Raw genomic sequence first — 24,265 nt, forward strand, 5'->3', positions numbered from 1 at the left:
TCCATACCCTACAAACTGCTCTTTGAAAGACAACCTTCACGAAAGCATATAGGGAGAAAAACTGCAGATTCTAACCTGGTGAGTTCTGCCATGACAGTACGCCATGTTTGTGGTCCCCGGAGCTCAAACCTGCATGTGAAAGCCAGATTGTATCCATTAACACAAAAGATTACGAGTGTGAACACTCACACGGTGTTATCTGCATGAGGTGGTGAATATGGAATACGCTTTTTCAGGTTGTGTAAATTCAGTAGGGCGAACTTGAAAAGAAGCGAGTTCCAAAGCAAACATTCCCGACTTTTAATTCTGCATGCAGATGACTACTGTGCTTACGCTCACGAAAAACTGACAATTGCCTACAAAATCATAGGCTTACCGGAACAAAGCCAACAGCCATTACATCGACGAATGAACTTGCACAATTTCTGGCTTCAAGAGAAGGGCAGTACAGGTCTGCCTACACACGCTTATGAACTAAAGAGTGTCAGTTATTTTGAATAACACAACACAATGGCAGAGCACTCATCTTTTAATGAACCTTTTACACCCGCTGTACTGCGCACAGGAAAAAAACTTTCAGAGCATAGCTACTTGTAAAAAAGCGCAGTTTACAGCTGGCCACGAATGTTGCCAATGTGCTGAACATCATGTTCCGCCTCCACCGTCTCCAAGGGTGCAATTAATCGAGTAGAAGAACATCTGAAACTGCACATTACTCTGTCTTAAGTGCAGCTAGAGCATACCATATTTACTTTTGTGACACCTGCATCGCAAATTTTGGGACAAGAAATCAGGGCGAAAAAAAGGAGGAAACAACCGTGATGGAAGTTTCTCAATGCGCTGCTCTGAAAGAGGTTTAAGGTGGCCAGCTTTTCAAACACCATGGACAGCACGGAAGAAGTCCATCCCTGAGAACGTGCTGATCAGGTGAGCTCATTGGACAGTAACTAGAGTGAGAGCTGATGATGCATCGTGGTATAAGGGACTACCATCAACACCAGGGGAAGTCTGATACCCATTTCCAGGCATTCCACCCAGCAGAAGCCAGGAGGGAAGCTTGCGTATTGTACCACCGGTGGGTACCCAGTGGCACAGGGAATCCAACCCTGCACATCCTGCATGCGAGAAGCACGCTCCAATGACTAGGCCACCGTTGCGGGGAGAGTGAATGTGGCGGGAAACAGCGAGTAAAGGTGCGACCTGTCATCAACTGCTGCATTATTTTGAGGAGAAATCACAGCAGCACTACACTCGTTTCACGGACATCCTATGATGCAAGGGAACCGGTCGGGCAAAACTACAAAACGGACACTGCGGGTGAGAAAATCTGCTAAAACTGGCGATGCATTGTGCAATAGTACATAGCATCACTACAGCACACAGGTTAACATAAACATAGGGAAGTTTTTTAAAAGGCTTCGCAATATAACAAAACAATTTCCACCTTAAAGCAAAAAAAAAAGCTTGTACCACCATCATGAAATCAAATCCATACACGATTAATTCCATGTGTGCAGATCAACATTCAGTATTGTTAGAAAACTAAAATAAACATCGTCACCGCACACTCCATACAGCCAAAATGAACGGTGTCAGAATGCAGTTTACATGAACGCAGCAATGGATATAGCTTGGACAGAGTCAGTAATGCAATATGCAATGACAAAGTGAGGTCAGTCACTTAATTGTGACCGACAACAAAGAATCATACTGCACTCGTCAGCAAACCCAAAAGGACACCCATGAACCAGTAAACAGCGGCAAATACAATAGAATATAAAATTCACCACACGATACAGCACAGATTTTGCAGAGCTACAGTCATCACAAAGCCCCAACCAGGTGTGCAGAGTGGTGGAGTTGCATCGAATTACGTAAGCAACCGATCGCATATTTGAGGCCATACAGCACAAGAATCAGGAAAAAGATTGATGTGCCATACCCAGAGGCACGAAATGCTGCAAGTTCCAAAGCATGCAGTTTTCATCACTGATGTTTCTGCTTCGATTGAAAAATTAAATACTGTATAAATGAAAAAATCATTTCGTCCATATAACAGAACAATCACACAAGTACCAGCATAAATGCCTTTCGTGCTGACAGGCGATGTCACTCATTAAGTTCTTCACAATGACCATCACCCGAGAGGTGACCTTGCTTTGATCTCCGGAAAACAGGATGGGGTCGATCCACCAAATTTTGCACCAAAACTAAAGGGATCACTTTCTGCCATGTATATTTTTGATTGAGCATAATATTTCGGAATCAATGGGACTCCTTTGTTAAGGGTGCGCACCAGATGCTTGTTTTTTTTTTTCAGTTCTCCGTGTCACAAAGTTACTTGAAGAAGGGACATGCGATGTCCTACTGACACCGGCACAGACTTTCTTACAAAAATGTGCAACATATTTGGAATGCTATAACTGCCTTAAAACATATGCCAATCTGACCCATTAATATCAGGAATGCCCCATGGCCATTCAGCCTCTAAGTGACCAAATAATGTGATTCTACTAATACGACTAATTGTCCAACAACAGTACACACGTTGCAGGCTTTACTCAATTGCTCTATGTGGTCAGGTGTTCTGCTAATACCCCGACTGATATGGGAATTCCACTGAGAGCTTAATTTAAACTGTTCAACCATTGCACACCAATGATTTCAGCTACACGACTTTTGAGCTAAGCAGAAGAAAGAAATTTGTGCCTATTTTTATTCCCTTATTCCCTCTCTATCCAAAGCCAAATGCCATTCCTATGAAAATAATTATTTTTGAAATGAGTTCACAAAACGAATATTTGTTTTGAGGGCGGTCCCCATGTTCCTTATTATTTAAATCCCTGTAATTCCAGCAAAATCATTAAAAATGCTTCCATCTCACTTTGTGCATAAACACAGTGCACTGGGATCACTGCACATGCAATTTTCTAGCTCATGAGCATCATGCAATGGAGTCATGGAAGGCTGGCAGGCGTTGCATCGAAGGTTTCTTGCTCTGGAACTTTGTACATGTTGGCCTATCAGTAACGGCCTGCAAAATAACGGAGAACAAGTAAGCGTCACTATAAAACAAACACAAATGCCGCAAGCAGCGGAATCTGTGCTGCGATGTACATGGCAAAGCACAAAGGAATGAGAACACGCAAAATCCATGCCTGACTACGCATTCTGTCACCTTCTTTGTTCTAGATATGTTCACAGCAGCAGGTTGCATTCAAAGGTTCTTCCTCAACCCTGTACTCTGTGTCCTCCTAATACTGCTCCTCATGCCTGATATTTTAAACAGAGCGTAGCAGTGTAAGAAGAAGTCTTTAATGCCACATAGCATTCTTTATATTGTTACGAAGAAGACGACGCTGGCAGTGGCGCAGGACGGAGCGCTCGCGCTAGGCCAGCGGCCATTAAATCATCTCTTGTTCATGGTTCATCATGCCTCATTCTTTGGCTGGCCGCCACATTACAATATGCTTTGTGTATTGAATACATATAATGCAGTCCTGGATCAACAGACTGAGTCATGAGTACACTCACTGAGGCTCATATTCAGCAACCGCGGTGGCTCAGTGCTTATGATGCTCGGCTGCTGACCCAAAAGATGAGGGCTGGATCCCGGCCGCACTAATCAAATTTCGTTGGAGGCGAAATGCTAGAGGCCCCCATACTATGCAATGTCATGGCACATTAAAGAACCCCGGGTGGTCGAAATTTCTGGAGCCCTTCACTTGGGTGTCCCTAATAGACTGAGTTGCTTTGGGAGGTTCAACTCCCATAAACCGTAAAGTCAGGCTCATATTCAGATGATGATCTGAGTTATCAGTGAGTCCAAACTCACATTCAGGTTATGATGCGAGTCGTGAGCAAGTCCGCGCTCAGGCTCACATTATGATCTGTGTTTTCGCAACGATGGTGCATGCTTAGTTGTTTGCCTCCATTTTTAAAAACAGTGGAGAGGAGGAATGATCTACTGCCCCAATCAAGGACACCTGAGGGTGAGGCAAGCTGACGACATCTGTGGGCGACCGAAGAAGAGGGTATCGGAGAAGCAAGGAAGACTGCATTTTCTTCGACACCCGTAGCTAGTTTACGTGGGTGCAGTAATGAGCTGGTAGCTTTGTCCGAGTCCTGCCATGCTGCTGAGAGTTGTGGCGTAAAGGCAAAATAGAAATGACCAGCACTGTGCTTAAAAATGTGGCCCATGCAACTTTAAACATGTAACTGAAAACATCAGGGTACAAACCTAATCCAAACAGCATCACACCAAGAATATGCATTCATAAGCCTTAATTTGGTTCTCTTTAGCCACACATACGCAAGGCGAAAAAGCATGACCAGACTACCAAGCAGGCAGCAGATAAGAAGATGAGAAACCGGTCATGCGTTCTGGCCACATATGAGGCCGCAGGGACGTCACGGGATAATGCACCGCGTCCAACATTGAGAATTTTTACCATGACATCGACCAACTGCAAGCTTATAGTCCGACCCTATGCCTTGCCACCGGAAAATTTTGATTTGCGACGCCACATGACTACGTTTGTGCCTGTGGCCTAATGGTCGCTGTCGTGACATCTGGCAATACAGTGCGTAGGTCAGGAAGAGACCTCCTCCACTGACCCTTTGAAGGCACAATTAAAATAAACATATTGCAATAGTGATGCAATACAACCATCCAGTACAAATTCAATACAGCATTTTCAATCTGAGAAGTGAGAAACATGTGCGCTACCAAACTAGGACCTACTCAACCAGAAAAAGAATGCTTCAGTTGTGATTTCAAGCTGAATATCCAACTGCACTGCAAAAATAACCACTGGCTTACTTTTAAGCAATTTTTTCACCTGAAACTTCCAAGCACAAATATTATGCCAAATAACAAACAAAAACGCCGATATGAAATAAATAAAACGATGGCTAGAACAAGAGGCTTTACCACAACTAAGAAAGGCAACAATTTGTGAACCTAGAGGAGATAGTGCGTAAGTTGCAAGGAACTCTCACAAAACACACAATGGCAAATGAGCCATCAGACACCAAGAAAGAGCAGAATGAAAAAATTGTACAACACTTCACAGAAATCGAAGGAATATAGGGTAAAATAGAAATGACAGCTTTGAATGGGAAAAAAATAAACAGACAAGGATTAATCAAAGCTCAAAAAAAAAAAACAGCCAGTAGAAGAAAACAATGAACCACATTAACTTTCTAGGCGAGGTGGCACTCGCCACCGGCCTAATGTAAAAAGGATGCCAACAGTTATCCATTTATCTAGGGGAGATCTCTTGGTGCACGGTACAAAGACAGGTCCCGCAATACAATGTTTTACCGGACAGCAGCATCAAGCTATGGGTCGGCACAGACTGGCTGCAGTTCTTCCTCTGGAATGTTCTTCCCCTGGCTCTGGTGCTTCTCCAATGCCTGCAAAACTGAGAACACACAAAAAAGGCACAAAACACACACAAACGACACCAGCATTGTTCGATATGGCTATGGCATGTAGTCCTGCTCTTTAAAGTAGACCATTCAGTGGAACTGGAGGGCATCATGCATTTTTCATTCCTGTGTAGCAGCTATAATAGGATGCGGAAAAAGGGATTTTATACTTGCAGGCCAAGGAGACTACTTCTGAATACAAAAAAAAAGCCTGTTGATATGCCATAACTAGAAGCTGTTTGTACCAGTTTTGGGCGTAAACTGCTGGTTACACGTACCGCCATCGGGATGAGGTTCACCAGCTTCCAAAAGTCACCATAATGCACCACGAACGGCTATCACACAAAAATAGCCACCGAATTCATAAATCATCAGCCTTTTTACCGCAAAGCTCTAGACTGAAAAATAACTGACTGTTGCATTTCCTCTGCGATTACGATGACAGAACACAGACATTTGAGAAGAAATGCGAACGTGCGCGCTTTCTCCAAGAACCTGCTACATGAGAAATAGACGTTCACTGGCGATCGATTCAGTGAGATGGTCACGGCTGAAGATACACACCTAATGAATTTAAATAAATCAACGCCAATTACAGCTTTGCAATTCATTGCATCTACTTGCCCGAAGTTGCAAGTGTTGAAGTGGCAGGTTTAAAGTCATAACTCCGGCAAGTTGCACTGAAGAAAATTTGTCTGGCATTGCGGTTATACACTTCTGCGGCTTTCACGTTACTGGTAAAGGCGCTAATAAGCCCGAATCTTTCGTAACTGCGAGGTGACATTTGGGAACGCGCGCACAAAGACGGACCATGCCTTCACTAGCGCACGCCGCAAAAGTGATGTTCACCGGGTCATACGAAGTTACCCTTGCTCTGTAGATGATGATGATGGTTATGTCCGCAGGCTTAATGGCTTAATGGCTTCATCAGATGCTAAGATAGATGCATTAAGAGCTGAAATGACCGAAATGAACGTGAAATGCGGAGAACTGACCGCTGCACTTAATGTGATTGCAGAATTGAACAAGCGAGTACAAACCCTAGAATCCCTTGTTCGTCATCAGGCGGATAAGTTGGTAGAGTATGAAAATAGAAGCCGATCCAATAATCTCTTAGTTTTTGGTATCGATGAGGACAAGGGTGAATCAGACCGCGACCTGAAACAAGCTGTTATTGATAATGTATTTAAAGGAACCTTGGGAGTAGAAGTGAACACGATCGACAAAATTCATCGTATTGGGAAGAAAAAAGACGGTAGTAATCGGCCGGTAATCATGCATTTTTATGATTCGCGAGAAAAACAGTCTGTGATGCAGAACTGCGGCAAGCTGAAAGGCAGCTCGATAAGCATTAGTCAAGACTACGCTAAAGAAACTGTTGAATTACGAAAGAAACTATGGCAAAGCAGTGAAAAGGAACGAGCAAACGGCAACAAGGTGCAACTGGTACATGACAAGCTTAAGATAAACAATCATATCTACGTCTGGGATCGTGAAAAGAATGAACGGTGTCTGTATCGTACTGAGCAAGTTAAGGTTCCTCGATTCAAAAAGAGGGAAAAGACTGCTAGCCCTACATTGCTTCAGTTGCAAACTTCAGACAAGGCTTCTGACACGGAAAGCGATTCTTCTCGGTCATAGCTCAGAATTCTACTTGTAAACGCCCGCAGTATTGGGCGCGAGCGCCACCACTGGAGGGAATGGCGCTAGCGTCGCTTTTGCGTAGCAAGTGGGATCACGGGTCTCCTCTTGCTGTTGCTGAAGCGGACGCTCGCCTGAATTTTGTGCGTTTTAAATGCTAAAAGTCGTGTTGTCATCTGCATTTTTCGTTTTTAGTGAGTGCCAGCATTGCGCACTTTAATTGTGTGTCGTCGCTTGTACTGCTACAGTTTATTTAAGCTTTTGCCATGGTCGCTTACTGCTCTGTGCCTCAATGCCGGACTTACGCGGCGGAACCAGGCGTAAGCTTCCACTTCTACCCGAAGGACAGAAAGCTGCGAGAAGCTTGGTTAGTCAAGCTGCGAATGGGAAAAGGTGCGAGTGTCCATTCTCGTGTGTGCAGCAAGCATTTCAGCGAACAAGATTTCGTCTATGGAGTTGGCGCTAAACTGTTCGGTGAGTAGCGGCCAAAGTTGCGGCGCGTATTTGCAAAAGATAAACTACAACAGTTATATTCCAATCATGAAACCAATGTTAGTATCATACCCTGCTTTGCAAGTGCAAGATGCAGCAGTCACTGTCCTTCCTTTTATTTCTATCTCCAGCTCGTGAGGGTCTTTGTTGACAGCGGAGGTCTGAAGGATAAGCCCAACAAATGTGACTTCATCGTCTTTGCAAAGCTTCACGCTGCACACCATTACGTGCTTTGCGTCATAGACAGCCTCCCCTTCTATCAAAAGCCGGGAGGCCTCAAATTTCTTCTCAATGAAGTCATTGATGCTTGACAATGGAAGTTTCACTGAAACGAAATAAAAGATTTTGCAGCGTGACAAAAAATAACACGCACGCGCCTCAACTGGAGTGATAATTTCGAATGGCCGAGCAAGCCAATAAACACAAACTAGAACATTACAGACTGTGACCTCATGAGGAAAGAGTCAGCAAAATTACCCTGCGCGGGATAAACAAACATTCGCCCGAAGCTCGAATGGCAATACCGTCGCGGTCAGTGCGCAAGAATGCGCGGCGTGAAATGCAGAACACTGACATTTAAATATTTATCCGCGTCGTCTCCAACTGCCCAACCCGACTGCTGTACAAAGTTCTAGGGAGCAGTCGAACGACGCCGCTTCCGCCGGCGCTGCCTGAAAGCGCTCGGCACCTGTCACAGAGAAATCTTATTACCGATATTCAGTGACCGCTTACCTCTGACTGGTGTGGCACCTTCAGTTCGCTCCATAGCATCAACAACGGTGGTCGTTGCACGATCGCTGCCACTTCAGCAGCTCGCTCACACGGTAACGTGTTTTGTTGTTGCCGAGTGAGTGGGCCTGATGCCTCAAATTGAGCCTAAACAGGTCCAGACCCAAGTGCATTTATTAAATGAATAAATAAACTATTAGCGCACAGCCAAACTACCTGGGAAAGCGTCACACAGTAGCAGTTCAACGCGCGTTATCCCACTTAGTGCGTCAGGCGCGAGCAGCCGAGAGGTGGCGCCACGGTATGTCCTCGCGCCCAATAGCAAATAAAGTAACTGATTTAGAGTATCTATTAATTTCTGAGAGCCCTGATGTATTGATGTTGACTGAGACATGGTTACATAGCGCAATTAATGACAGTAGTATTTTTCCTCCTGACTACAAGGTGTTTAGATGCGACAGAGATTCCAGAGGTGGTGGCGTGGCTATTATTGTGAAAAACACTATAAACGCAGTCGCCCTTGATTGCAATGTCTCTGAAACGGTCTGGTGCAAGATCAGCTGTGCAAACACGTGGTATACGTTAGGGACTGTGTACAGACCACCAGCCACTCCGCCAGAATTTTTGGATGGCTTGAATATATTTCTTAACTCCCATGTAAATGAAAACACAAGACTAATAATGGCTGGTGACTTTAATTTGCCGCATATTAACTGGGAAAGTCTATCAACGGGTAATGCAGAAATAAGGAGCGCCAATAAAATGATGCAGATCATGTTTTCACATAATCTTAAGCAAATAGTTAAAGACTTCACAAGAGTTACACCAAAGTCCCAGTCATTGTTGGACTTGGTTTTCATATCCGGTAGAATACCAGACTATACTGTATCAGTTGATAATGGTTTATCAGATCATAAGATGGTTTGCTTGAATGTACCGCTGCACACAAGAATCTGTAAGAAACCATATGTCGTGATGCATGTTAAGGATTATGGCCGTGCGAATGACACGTCCATCCTAGACGTTCTGGAAGAAAGCTTTAATGAATTTGAAATAGCATCCAACCGCGAAAGTGTAGAAGAACTATGGGACCGACTTAAAGGCATAATCAAATATTGCATAGATCATTTTGTCCCCACACGTATAAGGAAATCACAGCAAAAAAATCCATGGATAACTAGGAGCATCATACACCTTAAACGTAAGATAAAAAGGTTAAGGAAGAAAAAAAGCAGGGCAACAGAACTTTCAATAACCAAACAAATGCTAAAATCTGCATTGGTGGAGTCGAAGAAAACGTTCAATAAAACGCTTACAAACTTCCTTAAAAGCTCGCCACAAAAGTTTTGGCGATATTTCGCAGATAGAAAGAATGAAATAGAACAGATAGTGGATGGCGACGCAGTCGTGACAGAAAAGAAAGATATTGCAAACGTATTTAATCATTTTTTCCAATCAGTTTTCACGAAGGATAGATGTGACAGTGACGGTGATCCTTTAGTCTGCGCAATACAATACCCAATGGAAGACCTACGCATTACAAGGGAGGGCGTGTTCCAGCATTTGCTTAGGTTGGATGCAAAAAAATCGTGTGGCCCAGATGAAATACCAACGGTATTTCTTCAACGGTACGCTGAATGGATGTCGTATTATTTGCAGCTTTTATTCGAAAAATCTTTGCGGGATCATTCAGTACCTCAGGACTGGCGCGATGCCAACGTTGTTCCGATATTTAAAAGTGGCAATAGGCTATGTGTAAACAACTACAGACCGGTCTCGCTCACTTCTGTGTGCTGTAAAGTCCTAGAGCATGCAATAGCAAAACATATTCTGTATTTTTTAGAAAAAAACGATTTATTATGCCCAGTTCAGCACGGTTTCCGATCTGGCCTTTCGACGGTGACACAGCTAATCGAAACTGTACATGACCTTTGTACAGCTACAGATGAATGCCAACAGGTAGATGTTGTATGTATAGACTTTTTGCGAAGGCATTCGATAAAGTTGCACATCATAAACTACTTTCCAAATTGAGGAGCCTAGGAATTAGTGAAAATGTAGTATTGTGGATTCAGGCATATTTAAAAAACCGTTATCAAAGGGTCAGAATCGGGAAAAGTGAGTCGGGGAAGTGTGAAGTTGTGTCTGGAGTGCCGCAGGGGTCTGTTTTAGGCCCACTTTTGTTTTTATTGTATATTAATGATATTCCGTCTAATATTAACCCACCTGTAAAAATTAAACTATTCGCCGATGATTGTCTAATTTACACGCGTGTAGCCTGCACGGAAGATCAGATCAAACTAAATAAATGCCTACAATCATTAAACTCGTGGTGCCAAAGATGGGGCATGGTAATTAACTACAATAAATCTACATACACTCACGTAACTAAAAAACAGAACGTTATCAGATTTGAATATAATATTGGAGAAAATACCTTGGTCGAGGTGCAGAGTTTCCGGTACTTAGGGGTGACAGTGACGCATAATCTAGACTGGCGTATTCATATTGAGAATATCTATTCAAAAGCGTACCAGAAGCTTTGCTTTCTTAGGAGAAAACTTCCAAACGCAACTAGAGAAATTAAGTTAGTCGCCTACAAAACGTTTATACGACCAGTTCTGGAATATGCGAATGCTGTGTGGAGCCCTCACCAAAAATGCTTAAAAAAGAAGGTAGAAAGAGTACAGCGGATTTCAGCACGTTTTATATGTTCAAAGTATCGCCGTACTGACTCGGTTACAAAGATGATGCAGCAGTGTGAACTGGAAACGCTGGAAATTAGAAGAATAAAACATAGACTCAAACTTTTTTTCCAGATAATGCAAGGGACATTAAAAATAAATAAAGAACATTATGTGAAAGCGCCTCTAAAACGTGGTTCCCGGAAAAACCACAGCAGGGTACTACAGCCTATTAACGCACGTACGGATGTGTACCGGTATTCTTTCTTCCCTGATGTAATTGAAATGTGGAACAGATTGCCAAGTGATGTTGTGGAGAGTATGAACGTGCAACAATTTGAGCTAGGTGTTGATATATTTTTGAGAAATGGTGCACAAATTTTGAACTCTGACTCATGATTGCTCATTTATGTATTTGTTTTTGTTCCCTCCCTGTAACGACCCTCATTTGAGGGTTAACAGTATGACCAAATAAATAAATAAAAATACCCACGGCGGGGGATTGGCCAGGGTGTATAGCGGATACAAACGCACTCATGTACAGGGAATGGAGTATTTTGATAATTTTGGGACACAAAGCTAGACTTTGTACAAAACAAAAAATACGGAGAAGGACAAGTAGTGAATTCACATTCGAGCACAGGAATCTACCAGATGAAATTATATAACCGTGAATAGAATCAAACACTGCTTTCAGGGCATATCCCTTGGCGCTTGCCCCGAAGGAAAGGAGAATCGGAATAGATCGAGGAAGCCCGAGCCGAGCGAGGGGGATCTCCAAGTAAATTCTACGGAGAGGAGCGAGCCGACGGCAGGAGAGGAAAAAATGTTCTATAGACTCAATTTCGCCACAAGACTCGCAAAGGTTGGATATCGAAAGCCCCGATCAGCATAAATAAAGATTTAGCCGCGGTATCCTGCAGCACAAAAGCGTCATGGACACCTCACATTGCCTTGAACTGCACATCCGCACACTCCAAGGAAATGCCAGGTGTTGAAAATCCGCTGCAGCAAGGAGAGGCTCATGGCTCAAGGAGTGGGGACGCTGGAATCGCTGAAAGCGTGCTAGAGTCAAGTAAACAGTATTTGGAATGAAAGACACAATAGGTCCATCAAGGGCAGACTTAGCTAAAAAATCAGCCCTCTCATTAGAAACAATGCCACAGTGCCCAGGGACCCAGTGAAAGCGTACTTATGTAACATGTGGAGGAATAAAAAATTGAAGAGAACGGCTCAAAGGAGTATCCCTCGAGTTTTCGAGCGCTGTCAAAACAAAGGTTTTCTGAGAGTATAATGACCTGAGTGATACTGCAGGGAATCCTTATTAAGGCCAACTCCATGGCCAGAAACTCAGCTACAAAAATAGGGCTATAGTCAGGGGCCCGAAATGAGTAGCTCCAATCAAGAGCCCCTGAGTAAATGCCAATAGCTGCCCTTTCATTTTGCTTGGCGGCATCTGTATAAACGGCAGTATGGTTAGGGAAATTGTCTAGGTACTCCTCTATCCCTCTATAAGCACATTTAACACAATGGCAGGCAGGTTCCTAGCATTCCTTGCGAAGGTGTTGTCAAAGAAGACTGCCGTATCAGCCCGCCTGTGGCTGACTAGTACTAACGATCTCATTCACACAGAAATATTTGACAGCAGGGAGTTCGTGAGCACCACCTGAGGGAGCTTATACCGAGGGCAGGGAGTACCAAAGAAGAGAGTTGGGTTCATTGTAAATATAGGGTTAACCAACCCAGGAACAGGCTCCAAAGACCTTAAAAATGTCCGCACAGTGATAAGCTCAAAAACGCGAATTGAGATCAGGTATCCGCGCCTCCAAGTACAACACAGCATTAGCTACTGATTTAGGCAGACCTAAGCAAAGGCGCAGAGCGCGTCGCTCCATAACAAACAGGGGTTCACGCTTGTACTTTGGGCACCCAGAAAAGAGAACGGAGCCGAATTCAAGGATTGGCCATACATAGGTCTTATAAAGAAGGAGTAGAGTGTCCGGTCGCATAGCGAATTTTTTGTTGCTGATCCTCACCAACCGGCCAAGGGCACGCTCACCCTTAAAGGGGCTGCGAAACACTGCCTGGGGGAATACCGGCTATACTTCAGGTAGATTCTTTATGCCACACAGATGCTGACTTAAAAAGAATTACAGGAATCGATGCACAGGAACGGGAGTTATTCAGTGAAGAAATTTCAAAATACAAGCAAACAAAACGCTGCCCTCAACTCGATTTTGGCGGGGCTTCCCACTCCTATTTCGCTCTCCCAATGACGGCACCTGGCGCAACCAATCAAAACAGCCAGCCAGAGCACGTCGCGGAAGTTTGTACTCCATGGTTGCCTGCTCTCTGTGAGACTGGCAGCGTTGTTTCCATGCCAGAGCGCCCCTGGTGGTGTATTTTTATTTTACTTGCCTTGCAGGGCTTCTATCTAAGACAAACAAATTGTCTTTGTTGATACAATATAAAACGCAGACAGGTGACAAAATGTGTCTCTATTTATTCACACAATTTGCAGTATATTTACTGTTTGTCCGGTCATCAAGCTCGCGCCAGGTGATGTCATATCCGCTGCTAAAAACCCGACACCATCAGAGCCATGAAGTTGTTTTTGGGGGGACATTAAAATATTAAAAAACGGAATATACGCGGTGTTACCGACGCTAATATCACCATTATAACTCACTGTATGCAATCGACAGGCAAAACAGTTAACTAAGATTGTGTTTCTGGGCCCCTTTAAGCACAATGCTTCTAATGTGTGGCCACCAGTCTAATTGCGGGTCATATATTATACCCAAGTATTTTGTTGAATCAACTTGCGGGATCAGGATAGAGTGTGTGAGTGATTCCTCTGCACGGGGACACACAGGCAGTGACTCGAGGGAGGTCTTTGTACAAAAAGGTTTTATCTCACATTGCAGGGGGGTCGGTCGTCGTTGGGGCAGCGGGGTCAGGTGGTCCTCTGGGTGGGCAGGTGTCCAAAAGCGCTGGTCCAAAAAAGAGAGAGCCAGCCTTGGCGGTCGCGCCTTAAGAAGGCTTCCTCGCCTAGCCTCGCTCCCCCCGCCCCACCACTCGGGAAGAAGGGTCCGAGGCTACCCGCATTGAGCGGCGCGGGATTTGAGCTGCCCGCGAGCAGACCCTACATCTCCCCCCCCCCACTCAAAAGTCCGTCCCGGGGTCCGCCAGTAAGCGTTCGATGACCTCCGGGTCCGGGTCGTTATCCATGGTGTCGTCGAAGGGGGGAGGGGAGCTCGCCGGGGGGCCGCTCACCGCTAGCTGGATGGGCTCCTCACGAGCCGCCTGGGGGAGCGAGGCGCACGGCTCCACTGGGGGCCCTGCCGGCAGCGCCCTGCAAAGCTCCTCGGCCGCCGGGGACAGCAGGTCTGGGCGGCTGGACTGGAGCATGCGGAGGGCCGCCTCCTCCGGGCTGCCCCTCTGCAGTGGCGCAGCGGGGGAAGGTGCTGCAGCCGCCAAGCGCTTCTCCGCCGCCTCCCTGCGCGGTCTATGCAGCGCACCGGCCTCGTGGCAGGGCCGGTGCACAACAAGTGTGCCGCAGAGGGAACACAGGCCGGCCCGCTCCTCGTCAGTATACACGGCCGGGGGCTCCTGGTCCCTCTCCTCCAGGGTCAGGCCGCGGAAAGGCAGCGGCACTTCCTGGAGGTCACCGCCGCGAAGGGCTGCGCCTGGTCCCGCCACCTGGACCGCACGCAGTAAGAGACGGCCGCTCCATTGGCGACCGTGGTCCAGGTGGCCACGTGCCGCAGGACAATGGGCCGCTTGGGTTGTGGCTGCTCGGCGGCCGGAGCACCGGCTGGGTGCTGAGGGGGGCCCTGCTCTTGATCGTCCCTGGCCCTCTTGCGTTGTCCTGCACCACTGGGAGGTGCTCTCCAGTGGTCAGGCGCGCAGTTAGACTGGCGGTGGGGGCCACCGCGGCTATGGAACCGGCGCCACTCGCATGGCTCTTGCCGCCGGCCGGGTGGCGGCGCCCTGATGGCGGCCACCGTTCGACGGTGGTCTGCCATCCCTTCCGAAGTCCGAGCCCCGGGTGTCGGTCCGCTGGAGCTTCCTAGAAGGCATGTTGAGAGGGCGAGAGCAATGCGAGTGATTATTAATCGAGAGACACGGGTGCTACCTGGTCCTCAGGTTGTAGCGTCGGTTGCGAACCGCACCGCTACCTGCTCGTCCTCCCGGGGGTGAGATCGCCGCATCGCGCTGATTTTCCACCGCTTCGCAGCCATCGTCCTTGCGAAGGTGGAAAGCCTTCAAATCAGCAACATGCACCGGACCGGCGGTTTCGCCGTTTGTCAACAACCGCAGCTGGTAGGTGAGCGGCGTAGTCCGTGCCGTAACTTTGTACGGCCCAGCCCACTTGTGCGCTAGCGACGCGGCGAAACCGCGCGCTGCGTTACCAAGTGGGTGCGTTCTCTTGAGTACTAAGTCGCCCGTGTTGAAAACGACGTGACGGCGACCTTTGTTGTACTGATCCGCCTGCTTCATGTGCGCGACATCGAGGTTTTCGCGGGCTGCACGCTGCGCTGCCTCCAGGCGCTCCCGGAGCCTTGCCGCGTACTGCGAAAGCGGAGGGGGCGCAGGCCCCGCCGCGTCGAGTAGGGCATTCTCTAGCCGAAAAGCGATCTCTCCCCCCAAAAATTCAGGTAAGCTGGTGTAATGCCCACTGACCTGTTCACGGTTGTCCTTGTAGCGAACGCCAGTTCGGACAGCCGCGCGTCCCAATCTCTGTGCTGCTCGGTCGTCGCGACCAGCATGCTCTTCAGATTTCGATTCACCCGCTCGGTTATGTTACTTTGAGCGTGGTAGGGACTCGTTCTCCTGTGGCGGATTTGAAGCGCCCGACAAGAGTCTACAAAGACGTTGCTTGTGAAATAAGAAGCATTGTCTGTAATCAGGTCGGAAGGGAAACCGAAACGAGTGAAAGTCTCCAACAGTTTTTCCCAAATTCGTTCCGACACAAGCTTCCTAAGGGGGGGAAACCTCAGCCCACTTGGAATAGTGGTCCGTTATTACCAGGATGAATTGGTTTCCGCGCGCGGACCGAGGGAGGGGTCCCATGATATCGCACGCGACCACTTGTCACGGGTAGTTGCTAACTACCGCCTTCATCATGCCAGCGGGCTTGCCCGCCCGAGGCTTGGCTACCTGGCATACCGGGCAGGTACGGGCGTATCCCACCACATCCTTTCTCATGCCTGGCCAGGTCGCGACACGACATAACTTGTCGTAAGTCTTACTGCCGCTGCCATGGCCTGCCAGCGCTGAGTAACTGAGTCATGGAAGTACTGCAGGAACCGTTTCCGCAACCTTCTCGGGACCACGACTCGGAAAGGGGATGCTATCGCCTCTTCCTCGTCAAATTGGGGGATGTAGCGGAGCAGCAAGCCATCATCGCCCAGCAGATACGCGTCGTACTTGCCCTCAGCGTTCCCGGTGCAAGCTGCGCTGCTCGCAAGCTCATTCAGCACCCGCTGGCAAAGACCGTCTGCTTTCTGGGCCTCAATCAGCTCTTCTCTACTGACCGCTACTCCCCAAGACAGATTTCTTTCTGCCTCGGTCCTTGGCAGGCGAGCGGTCGCCGCCACGAGCTGCTGTGCTGCCCTTCTCTCACAGCACCGTGCGGGACCTTTGTCCGTCTGCTCTTTCGCCAAACCGGGCGAAACACTCCCGTCCGCCCTCTCCTCCTCTCCAACAGCTGTGACGCCGCTTTCTACAAAGCTGGGCTGCGCCTCTGAAGCGCTTCCGCCAGCCTTCCGCCAGCCAGATAAAGCATCGGCCACCTTGTTCAAGCTGCCCCGGCGGTACTCGATGGCGTACGCGTAACGTTGCAACGTCAGCGCCCATCTTGCGAGTCTACCTGCGGGGTTCTTGAGCCTCTTTAACCAAGACAATGCCTGATGATCTGTCTGCACGGTGAAGACCGCTCCGTCTAGGTACATGTCGAACTTCGACAATGCGAACATGATCGCCAGGTATTCCTTTTCGGTCATGGAGTAATTCCGCTCCGCCAATGTGAGCGTGCGACTAGCGAACGCGACAGGGCGCAGTTTGCCCTCGTGTTCCTGCAACAAAACAGCTCCAACACCGTAGTCACTAGCGTCTGTCTGCAAGACAAACTGCTTGTTCAGGTCGGGGAGGCGCAGACTAGCGGTATTCGCTATTGCGCGAGCCAAGGCAACAAATGCGTCACTCTGTTCCTTGCCCCAGACCCACTTCGAGCCTTTACGCAACAGCAGGTTCAGCGGCCTTGCAAGCTCCGAACAGCGCAGGATGAATTGCCTGTAGAACGCAACCATCCCCAAAAACCTCTGCAAGCTTTTCACATCCATGGGGCAGGGGCAGTTCAGAATTGCCTGCAGTTTGTCATCATTCGGTCTCAGTGCGCCATCATCCACGACAAAGCCCAAGAGGTTCACTCTCTTCGATGCCAACTGCACTTTCTTTTGGATTGATGGTCAGACCGGCACGTCTCATTCTGTCGAGAACGAAATTCAGGTGAATGAGGTGCTCCTCGAACGACTATGAGAATATCACAACGTCATCGAGGTACGCCATAACGTAGTTGAACCTTGCGTCGCCCAGCACGATGTCCACCAGTCGCATGAACGTGCTCGGGGCGTTAGACAAACCAAACGGGAGTCGAGTAAATTCGAAGAGCCCGCGGTGGCAGGTGAATGCGGTTTTCTCAATGTCACCTTCGGACAACTCAATCTGCAGGTACCCTCTGCTAGCACCTAGGACTGTGAAGAACCTCGCGTTCCCTAACGCGTACATCACAGCCTCGATCGACTGAAAAGGGTACGCAACCGTAGGCGTCAGTGAGTTGAGCTTACGATAATCAACACACAGCCTGACCGATCCATCTTTCTTCGGTGCTAGAACCACTGGTGACGCCCGGGGACTTTGTGAGGGTCTCACCGCACCGGTGTCAATCATCTCGTCAAGGGCACAGTCGAGAAGCTGCCTCTTATGCGCATTTAACGGCCTCGGGTTACACCTGAAAGGGCGCGCATCACCCTTCTGGATCTCGCGCTGAAGCAGGTCGGTTCTGCCCGGTTTCTCCGTGAAGCAATCCAAAAACGGGAGTAAAGTTTCCGCGAGCCTTCGGCGCTGACTACTGGGTCCTGAGAAAGACTCAATAATCGCTTCTAACGGGCCACCGTCTCTCAGCATCTCGAGGGAGCTCCCCTGCCTTTCTGTCGCACAGGCGTGGACAACCGCCTTTTGTGCAGGACAGCCGGGCAAGGGTGCGCTTTCGAAGGGAATGAGGGGGGCGAGCTGGCTGTAACGATAGCCATTCTCCCCCATGTCGAGCACAATGCCTTCGCTCGAGAGAAAATCCCTTCCCAGAATTACTGGTATCGACAAGCCAGGCAGATAGACGAAGCGATGTCTCCGCTTTCTGCCGTCAAAGCGCATCGTAAGACGCACTGCTCCCTTTGCCTTTGCCGCCCCAGCTGCTAAGCTTAACGGGGTTTCGGCCGGTCTGACACGGATGTTACCTATCCGGCAGGCCTCGTACACCTCGTCACCGACCAGTGACAATGTTGAGCCCGTGTCTACGAGTGCAGAGTAGCATCGACCCGCTAACCGCACTAGCATAAATGGGCTTGAGAGCGGAACGACTCCCTGAGCTCTACAGGCGAGCGGGACAAAGGCCTCCCCGTCGCCGGCGCGGGAGTTCTTTTCCTGACTAGCGCCTTGACAACCATGAAATTCTCCCGCTGACGGTGAAAGGCCGATGCCACCAGACATCACCACCAGCGCCTGGCGTTTCCCTGCATACGCCTAGCTTGGCACTCGCGTGCCATGTGGCCAGGCTGGTTGCAATTCCAGCAAAGCCGGTTGTTCACCCGCCGTGTGGACGGAGGACCCCTCGTTCCACGAAGCGGTTGGGGACAACTCTCCCCTTTCTCCGCGCCTTCCTGACGCTCGCTCGGCGCGCGGCCTGTGAGGCCGGCACGACGCCGCTGCTCGAACGCGTAAGGGTCCAGCGCTCGAGGGACAACAGGGGGTTCCGCCTGCCTTTCCATGGCCATTACCTCGGCGCGCCAAGCCCTCATCGCGTATTCTCGGCCTCCATCCCATGCGCATCCCGGTTCTAGCGATTCGGCTGGCCTGGGGGGCGGCTGGTAGCGCAGTTCGGCCAGTAAATCCACCTGCACTGTCTTGGCCTCCTGCGCTAGGGCCTCGAGGTTTGTAAAACTGTGGCCCCGCAGATACGGCTTGAAGCGTGCATGGCACTGCCTGATCACACGCGCAACCTGATCTCGGTCGGTCCTCTTGTACAGCTCTTGCATTGCGCGTACGTACTCGAGGAGGCTTTCCTCTGGGTGTTGGGTGCGCAACGCGAGCTCCCCCAGCATCCGGCGTTCATAATCACGCGGCAAGAACTCGGCGCGGAAACAGTCTTTGAAGTCCGCCATCGACTGGAAAGTCGGCTGGCAGCGCCTCCATCGCGCCGCGCTCTCGACGAGTGCTACAGGCAGGACCTGCCCTAGCATCACGTCATCTGGGGCGCCCAGAGCCGTCTGGTAGTCGTCGAGTTGTAGTAAAAACTCGTTGACTGATTTCGCGTCCGTGTACCCGGAAAAGGAGGGGACCTCCATATTTATCCGTGGGCGCGGTGTTGTCGCTGATGCTACCGATGCTGCGGCCTGGCTGGCGCCAGCCACTGAACCGAGCTGACGGGCTAATGCGGCAAACATCTCAGTCACCTGCCCTATTACGGCCGACGCGTCTCACTACCGGCTGCCCCGCCATCCAAAGCCGTGGCTGAAACATCTTTTTTGGGAGGCATAGTTCGCACTAACTGTCCGGCCGCACCGGCTAACTGCTCATGGCAACAAGAACATTCATATACACAACAATCTATCTACAAACACACGGAAATACACAACAGAAAACGCCCGAAAACTACATAAATAACACAAAACCTCTAACAAATTCAAAACACTGCACAAGTCGCTACCCCGCGAACATTCCGCCTGACCCGCTTCTTAACCCTAGCGGTCCGGCGTGGCCCCGAACAAAGAGGGCCTGCCACGAGTCTGGCTGCACGTCCCAAAATCAGCAGAGAAATCGTCCACAAGGTGTTAATTAAAGCCGCACGCTGGGCGCCATTATTTGTGGGCGATTCCTCTGCGCGGGGACGCACAGGCAGTGACTCAGGCAGGTCTTTGTACAAAAAGGTTTTATCTCACATTGCAGGGGGGTCGGTCGTCGTTGGGGCAGCAGGGTCAGGTGGTCATCTGGCAGGGCAGGTGTCCAAAAGCGCTGGTCCAAAAGAGAGCCAGCCTTGGCGGTTGCGCCTTAAGAAGGCTTCCTCGCCTAGCCTCGCTCCCCCCGCCCCACCACTCGGGAAGAAGGGTCCGAGGCTACCCGCGGTGAGCGGCGCGGGATGTGAGCTGCCCGCGAGCAGACCCTACAATTGATACGACAGAGAGATGTAAAGAAGAGTTGCCTGTGGGAAAACAAGGACTGCACACTTGTTGACATTTTAAGTTAACTTCAGGCTGTCTAGCCAAACTTCCAGAGCATTTAAATACTCTTGCAGTAATTGGTACAGGATATGAATGTCTTTGGCAGAAGCGAAAAAAGCAATATCATCTGCATACACATAAACTTTGACGGCTGGATGAATAGGGATATCAGGCATTAGTATGTTAAACAATAACGGTGAAAGAACAGAGCCTTGTGGGACACCTCTAGACTGGGTGCATGTTGTAGAAGTTAACATACCCTTAGAACAAAAGAATGCTCTATTCCTTAAGAACTCTCTTATCCACACAAAGAGGTACAAAGGAGGTTGTACATTAGCCAGTTTATGAAGCAAAATGCTGTGTTCAACGCTGTAGTAAGCCTTTGCAATATCTAAAGTAACCAGAGCTGATACCTCAATTTGCCTCATAGCAACCTTAATACGGCTCTCCAAGTTTATGTGCGCGGTCCAAATCGAACACCCCCGGCGGAAACCAATCTGAGCCTCGCTAAATCCTTGAAGACTCAGAATATGACTCGTGAGGCGGCTGAAGACTACCCGCTCTACAAGCTTAACCAAATTTGATGTGAGAGCAATCGGCCCAATATTGTTGAGATCAAAACCCTTCCCCTGCTCTTTCAGCAATAAAAAAATTTTCACTGTTTTCCAAATTTGAGGAACCCAGGCTTTTTCCAAAGACCAGTTCACAATCTGCAAGAGGTACGGGGCAAAGTCTCGCATTAGGATTTTCAGCATGCCAACTGTTACTCCGTCAATCTCAGGGGCAGCCGGTTGCAGGCAATTAACTACAGACGCTAAATCAGATACAGACACCTTAGTGAAGTCTCCACCCAAATGAAACGGGGTTGATGGAAAGGTAGTGCGAGCACGAAAACGCACAGCAGGGTTTTGAGCTATGGACTCTTGTTTATCTTTTTCGTCCGGAGGTGGCAGTACTGTGGACTGAGACATATGAGAGGAAGGCAGCACATTAGTACGTTCCATGAATCTAAAGAGAGACTTCTGGTTGACAGGGTTAGACAAATAGGTGTTCGGACTGGCATTGTAATCATCCTTAGCCTTAGATTGTTTTTTTAAAAGAGGCTCCAAAGAATTTGTAATTTATCCAGTTCTTTGGGCACTGGTTATGCATTAGACTCTTCCATGCGGCTTTCCTTTGACAAGTCTAACACGGAATTTAATACTTGAGGACCCCCGTCATATTTATCGGAGGGGGCAACAGCCGAGAGGGCCTCACCTAAAAGGTTCTTGAACAGTGTAGTATTGATAAATTTTTGTGCCGAACCAGTCACCCTAACTGGACTGCACGCAATAGTGAAAGTGATTGGGTAGTGGTCACTTGACGTACCGCAGTCGACTGTACACCACGAAGATACAGCTATACCATTAATAGCTAATGTTAAATCAATAGCTGAGCGAGAATTTGCCCTCATGTAAGTTATGGCACGACTATTGTAACAGCACTCATCGTTTGCTGACATCCAAGACCAAAGTAAAAGCCCACTAAAGTCTGTTCTGAAACCCCAAATAACATGATGTGAATTGAAGTCCCCAGCTAGAACTACTCCTCTGTTGTTGCGCAGTAACGCATCGAGCCCATCCGTCCTACGGACACCTGTGGGGAAGTCGATATTTGCCACCGTAACAGGGGCGCACTGCGGAATAACTATTTCAACTGCTAGTATCTCACAATCAGGTCGCATAATTTTGTGAGACACTTTAGCACGATGAAACAGTTTCATTTAAATCTATGTTAGTAAGCCCCCACCCCTGCCGTTTGGGCGATCATTTCTAAGAACGGAGAAATTTTTAATTGCAAATGGGCGATTAGGATTGAGCCACGATTCCTGTATTAAAATGATGTCTGGACTATGTTTAAGTATAAGCTGCTGTAAGTCGGGGAAAGATGAGATAAAGCAACAATTCCACTGGAGAACAGATATTCCTGCCATGATTATTGCTTTAAGAACGAAGCCGCAACAGCCTCTTTCAACACATCTGTTTTCTTTGAAATTCCAGGCAAACCTTTCTTAGTCTTATTATGCGGATGGTCAGATTTCGAAGGAGAAGAGGAAGCACGACGCTTCCGAGATGGAATAGTCCTTTCAACATCTGACTGACAAGCGTTAGGGAGGGGGACTTGGTCAGAGTCATTTACACCCACGGACGTGGAGGCAGAAGGGGTGGTGGGCTGAATATTATCAGCAGTTGCAGAGGAGGGAGGACAGGCAGACGGGGTTAGGTTACCTAAAGCTGAGGAAGCAGCCTGCGAGGAAATGACCTGGGACAAGGCATCGCTAAACGTACTGATCATGCGGTCAAGTACGCCAGCAACAGCCTTCTCCATCGCAGCAATAACGGACTTAGTTAAGGCTGCGTCCACATCAGTAGCGGTCGAGCGGGCAATACTTGCGTATGAGCTCTGCCGTCTGTCAAGGCGGGCGTATGCATCAGCGCGCGAGCACCTGTCACGCTGAATAATATCCAAGACAATCTGCTCATCGGCACGCTTCGGGCAGGCGGGGTCGTCAGCTGTGTGATCAGAGTGGCAAAGGCAGCAGCTAAGCGACTCAGAAGTGCAAATGTCATGTGCATGATCACCGCCGCAAACGCGACAGCGCATTGTGGACATGCAAGATTTGGCACTGTGACCGAACCGCCAGCAGTTCATACACTGTAAAGGACGGGGCTGCAGTGGGTCCACACGGTACACAATAGGCCAAACTTTGATCTCGGATGGGCAAGAGGACTCTGCAAATGTTGCAATAACCGACTCAGTTGATGTACGAGAGCCTCCAGCCTCTCTGCTGCAGCGGTAAACTGAGAGGATGCCAACACCGGCGTCATGAAAGTCTGCAAGAATTTCCCCTGGTGTAGCGGAAGGATCCACACCGCGGATAATTCCTTTTACGCAGGCAAGCTGCTCTGGAATAAATACCTTCACCGGCAGTGAGGCGAAAGAGGTGCACTGCAGTAAATCGGCAACACAATCAAAGTCAGCCGACTTGCACAGAATTCCTGTCATGCCAAATGGTCGTACCTCCGAAATCTCAAGATAGCGGCTGGTGGCTGCCTTCAGCTGACACTGAATCATTCGAGAGTTTATTTTAATTACACCATCTCCTACAGGGGCCAGCGCCACAGGGATAAGCTTGACACCGTTTTGACTGAAAGACGTTAGCGGCAGATTTTCAGCCGGCAAACAGGCGAACCAGGTTACCGGACCTGAGCCCGGGGAAGACATAGCCACGGCGGAAAGCCTACAGAGCCTTGGAACCTACGTCCAAAAAGAGGGGAAAACCTGGCCAAATCCCCCACTCTCGGAACGGCCTCATCAAAATTTGAAGACAGGCCAGAAGACGCAGAGGCAGGCCGTGGAACAGCAGAACTCCGGCGAAGAAGTTGTTGTTGTTGTAGCCTTTGACAGAATGGCACTTACCGACACCGGGGGATCAGCCAAGAATCGGGAGGTAAAGGTTGGCATTCACCTGTACATAGTAAAGGCAAAAGCAAAGCACACGGGCGAAGAAGCTCTGTAGGCACATTCTTCTTCATCCTCACATGGATTTCTTTCTTCAAAACTTCTTCTCAAAGACTGACAACACACAAAAACGAACTCGTAAACAAACAGAATGTGGAGCTAGCACGGATGGGTGGATGGATGATATTGTCTTTATCCTTTGTATCGGCCGAGAGCTAGCGTCACCTAGCATATACTTCCCTCATTGTTAATTTTTTCCCCTTCTTTCAATTTCGCTGTTACAAT

General features: G+C 48.6%; 2 protein-coding genes across 2 annotated transcripts in view; both read right to left on the reverse strand.

Annotated features, from left to right (window-relative positions):
- The window catches only part of LOC149329313 (uncharacterized), an 82,916-nt gene that overhangs the window by 7,429 nt on the left and 51,222 nt on the right, over nt 1-24,265 (reverse strand). The gene's annotated exons all lie outside the window — the stretch shown is intronic.
- LOC149329314 (uncharacterized) lies at nt 159-24,054 on the reverse strand. The gene is made up of 4 exons (XM_089561187.1): nt 24,020-24,054; nt 14,952-15,051; nt 14,256-14,870; nt 159-13,972 (listed from the first exon to the last, which is right to left on the reverse strand). The coding sequence occupies exons 1-4, from the start codon at nt 24,052-24,054 to the stop codon at nt 13,694-13,696; spliced, it is 1,029 nt and encodes a 342-aa protein (XP_089417313.1). The 3' UTR covers nt 159-13,693.

Source organism: Amblyomma mixtum, chromosome 9, assembly GCF_055824585.1.
Source record: "Amblyomma mixtum isolate Tamu chromosome 9, ASM5582458v1, whole genome shotgun sequence".
Lineage (NCBI taxonomy): Eukaryota > Metazoa > Arthropoda > Arachnida > Ixodida > Ixodidae > Amblyomma > Amblyomma mixtum.

Excerpts from the sequence above, each read along its gene's own strand:
- LOC149329314 (XM_089561187.1), bottom strand. The coding sequence starts at position 24,054 with ATGAAGAAGAATGTGCCTACAGAGCTTCTTCGCCC. Across the intron at positions 14,871-14,951 it reads GCGCCGCCACCCGGCCGGCG|AGCACCTCCCAGTGGTGCAG; the intron begins GCAAGAGCCATG and ends TGACCACTGGAG. Across the intron at positions 13,973-14,255 it reads AGGAGCCCATCCAGCTAGCG|CGCTTTTGGACACCTGCCCA; the intron begins GTGAGCGGCCCC and ends TTTTTGGACCAG.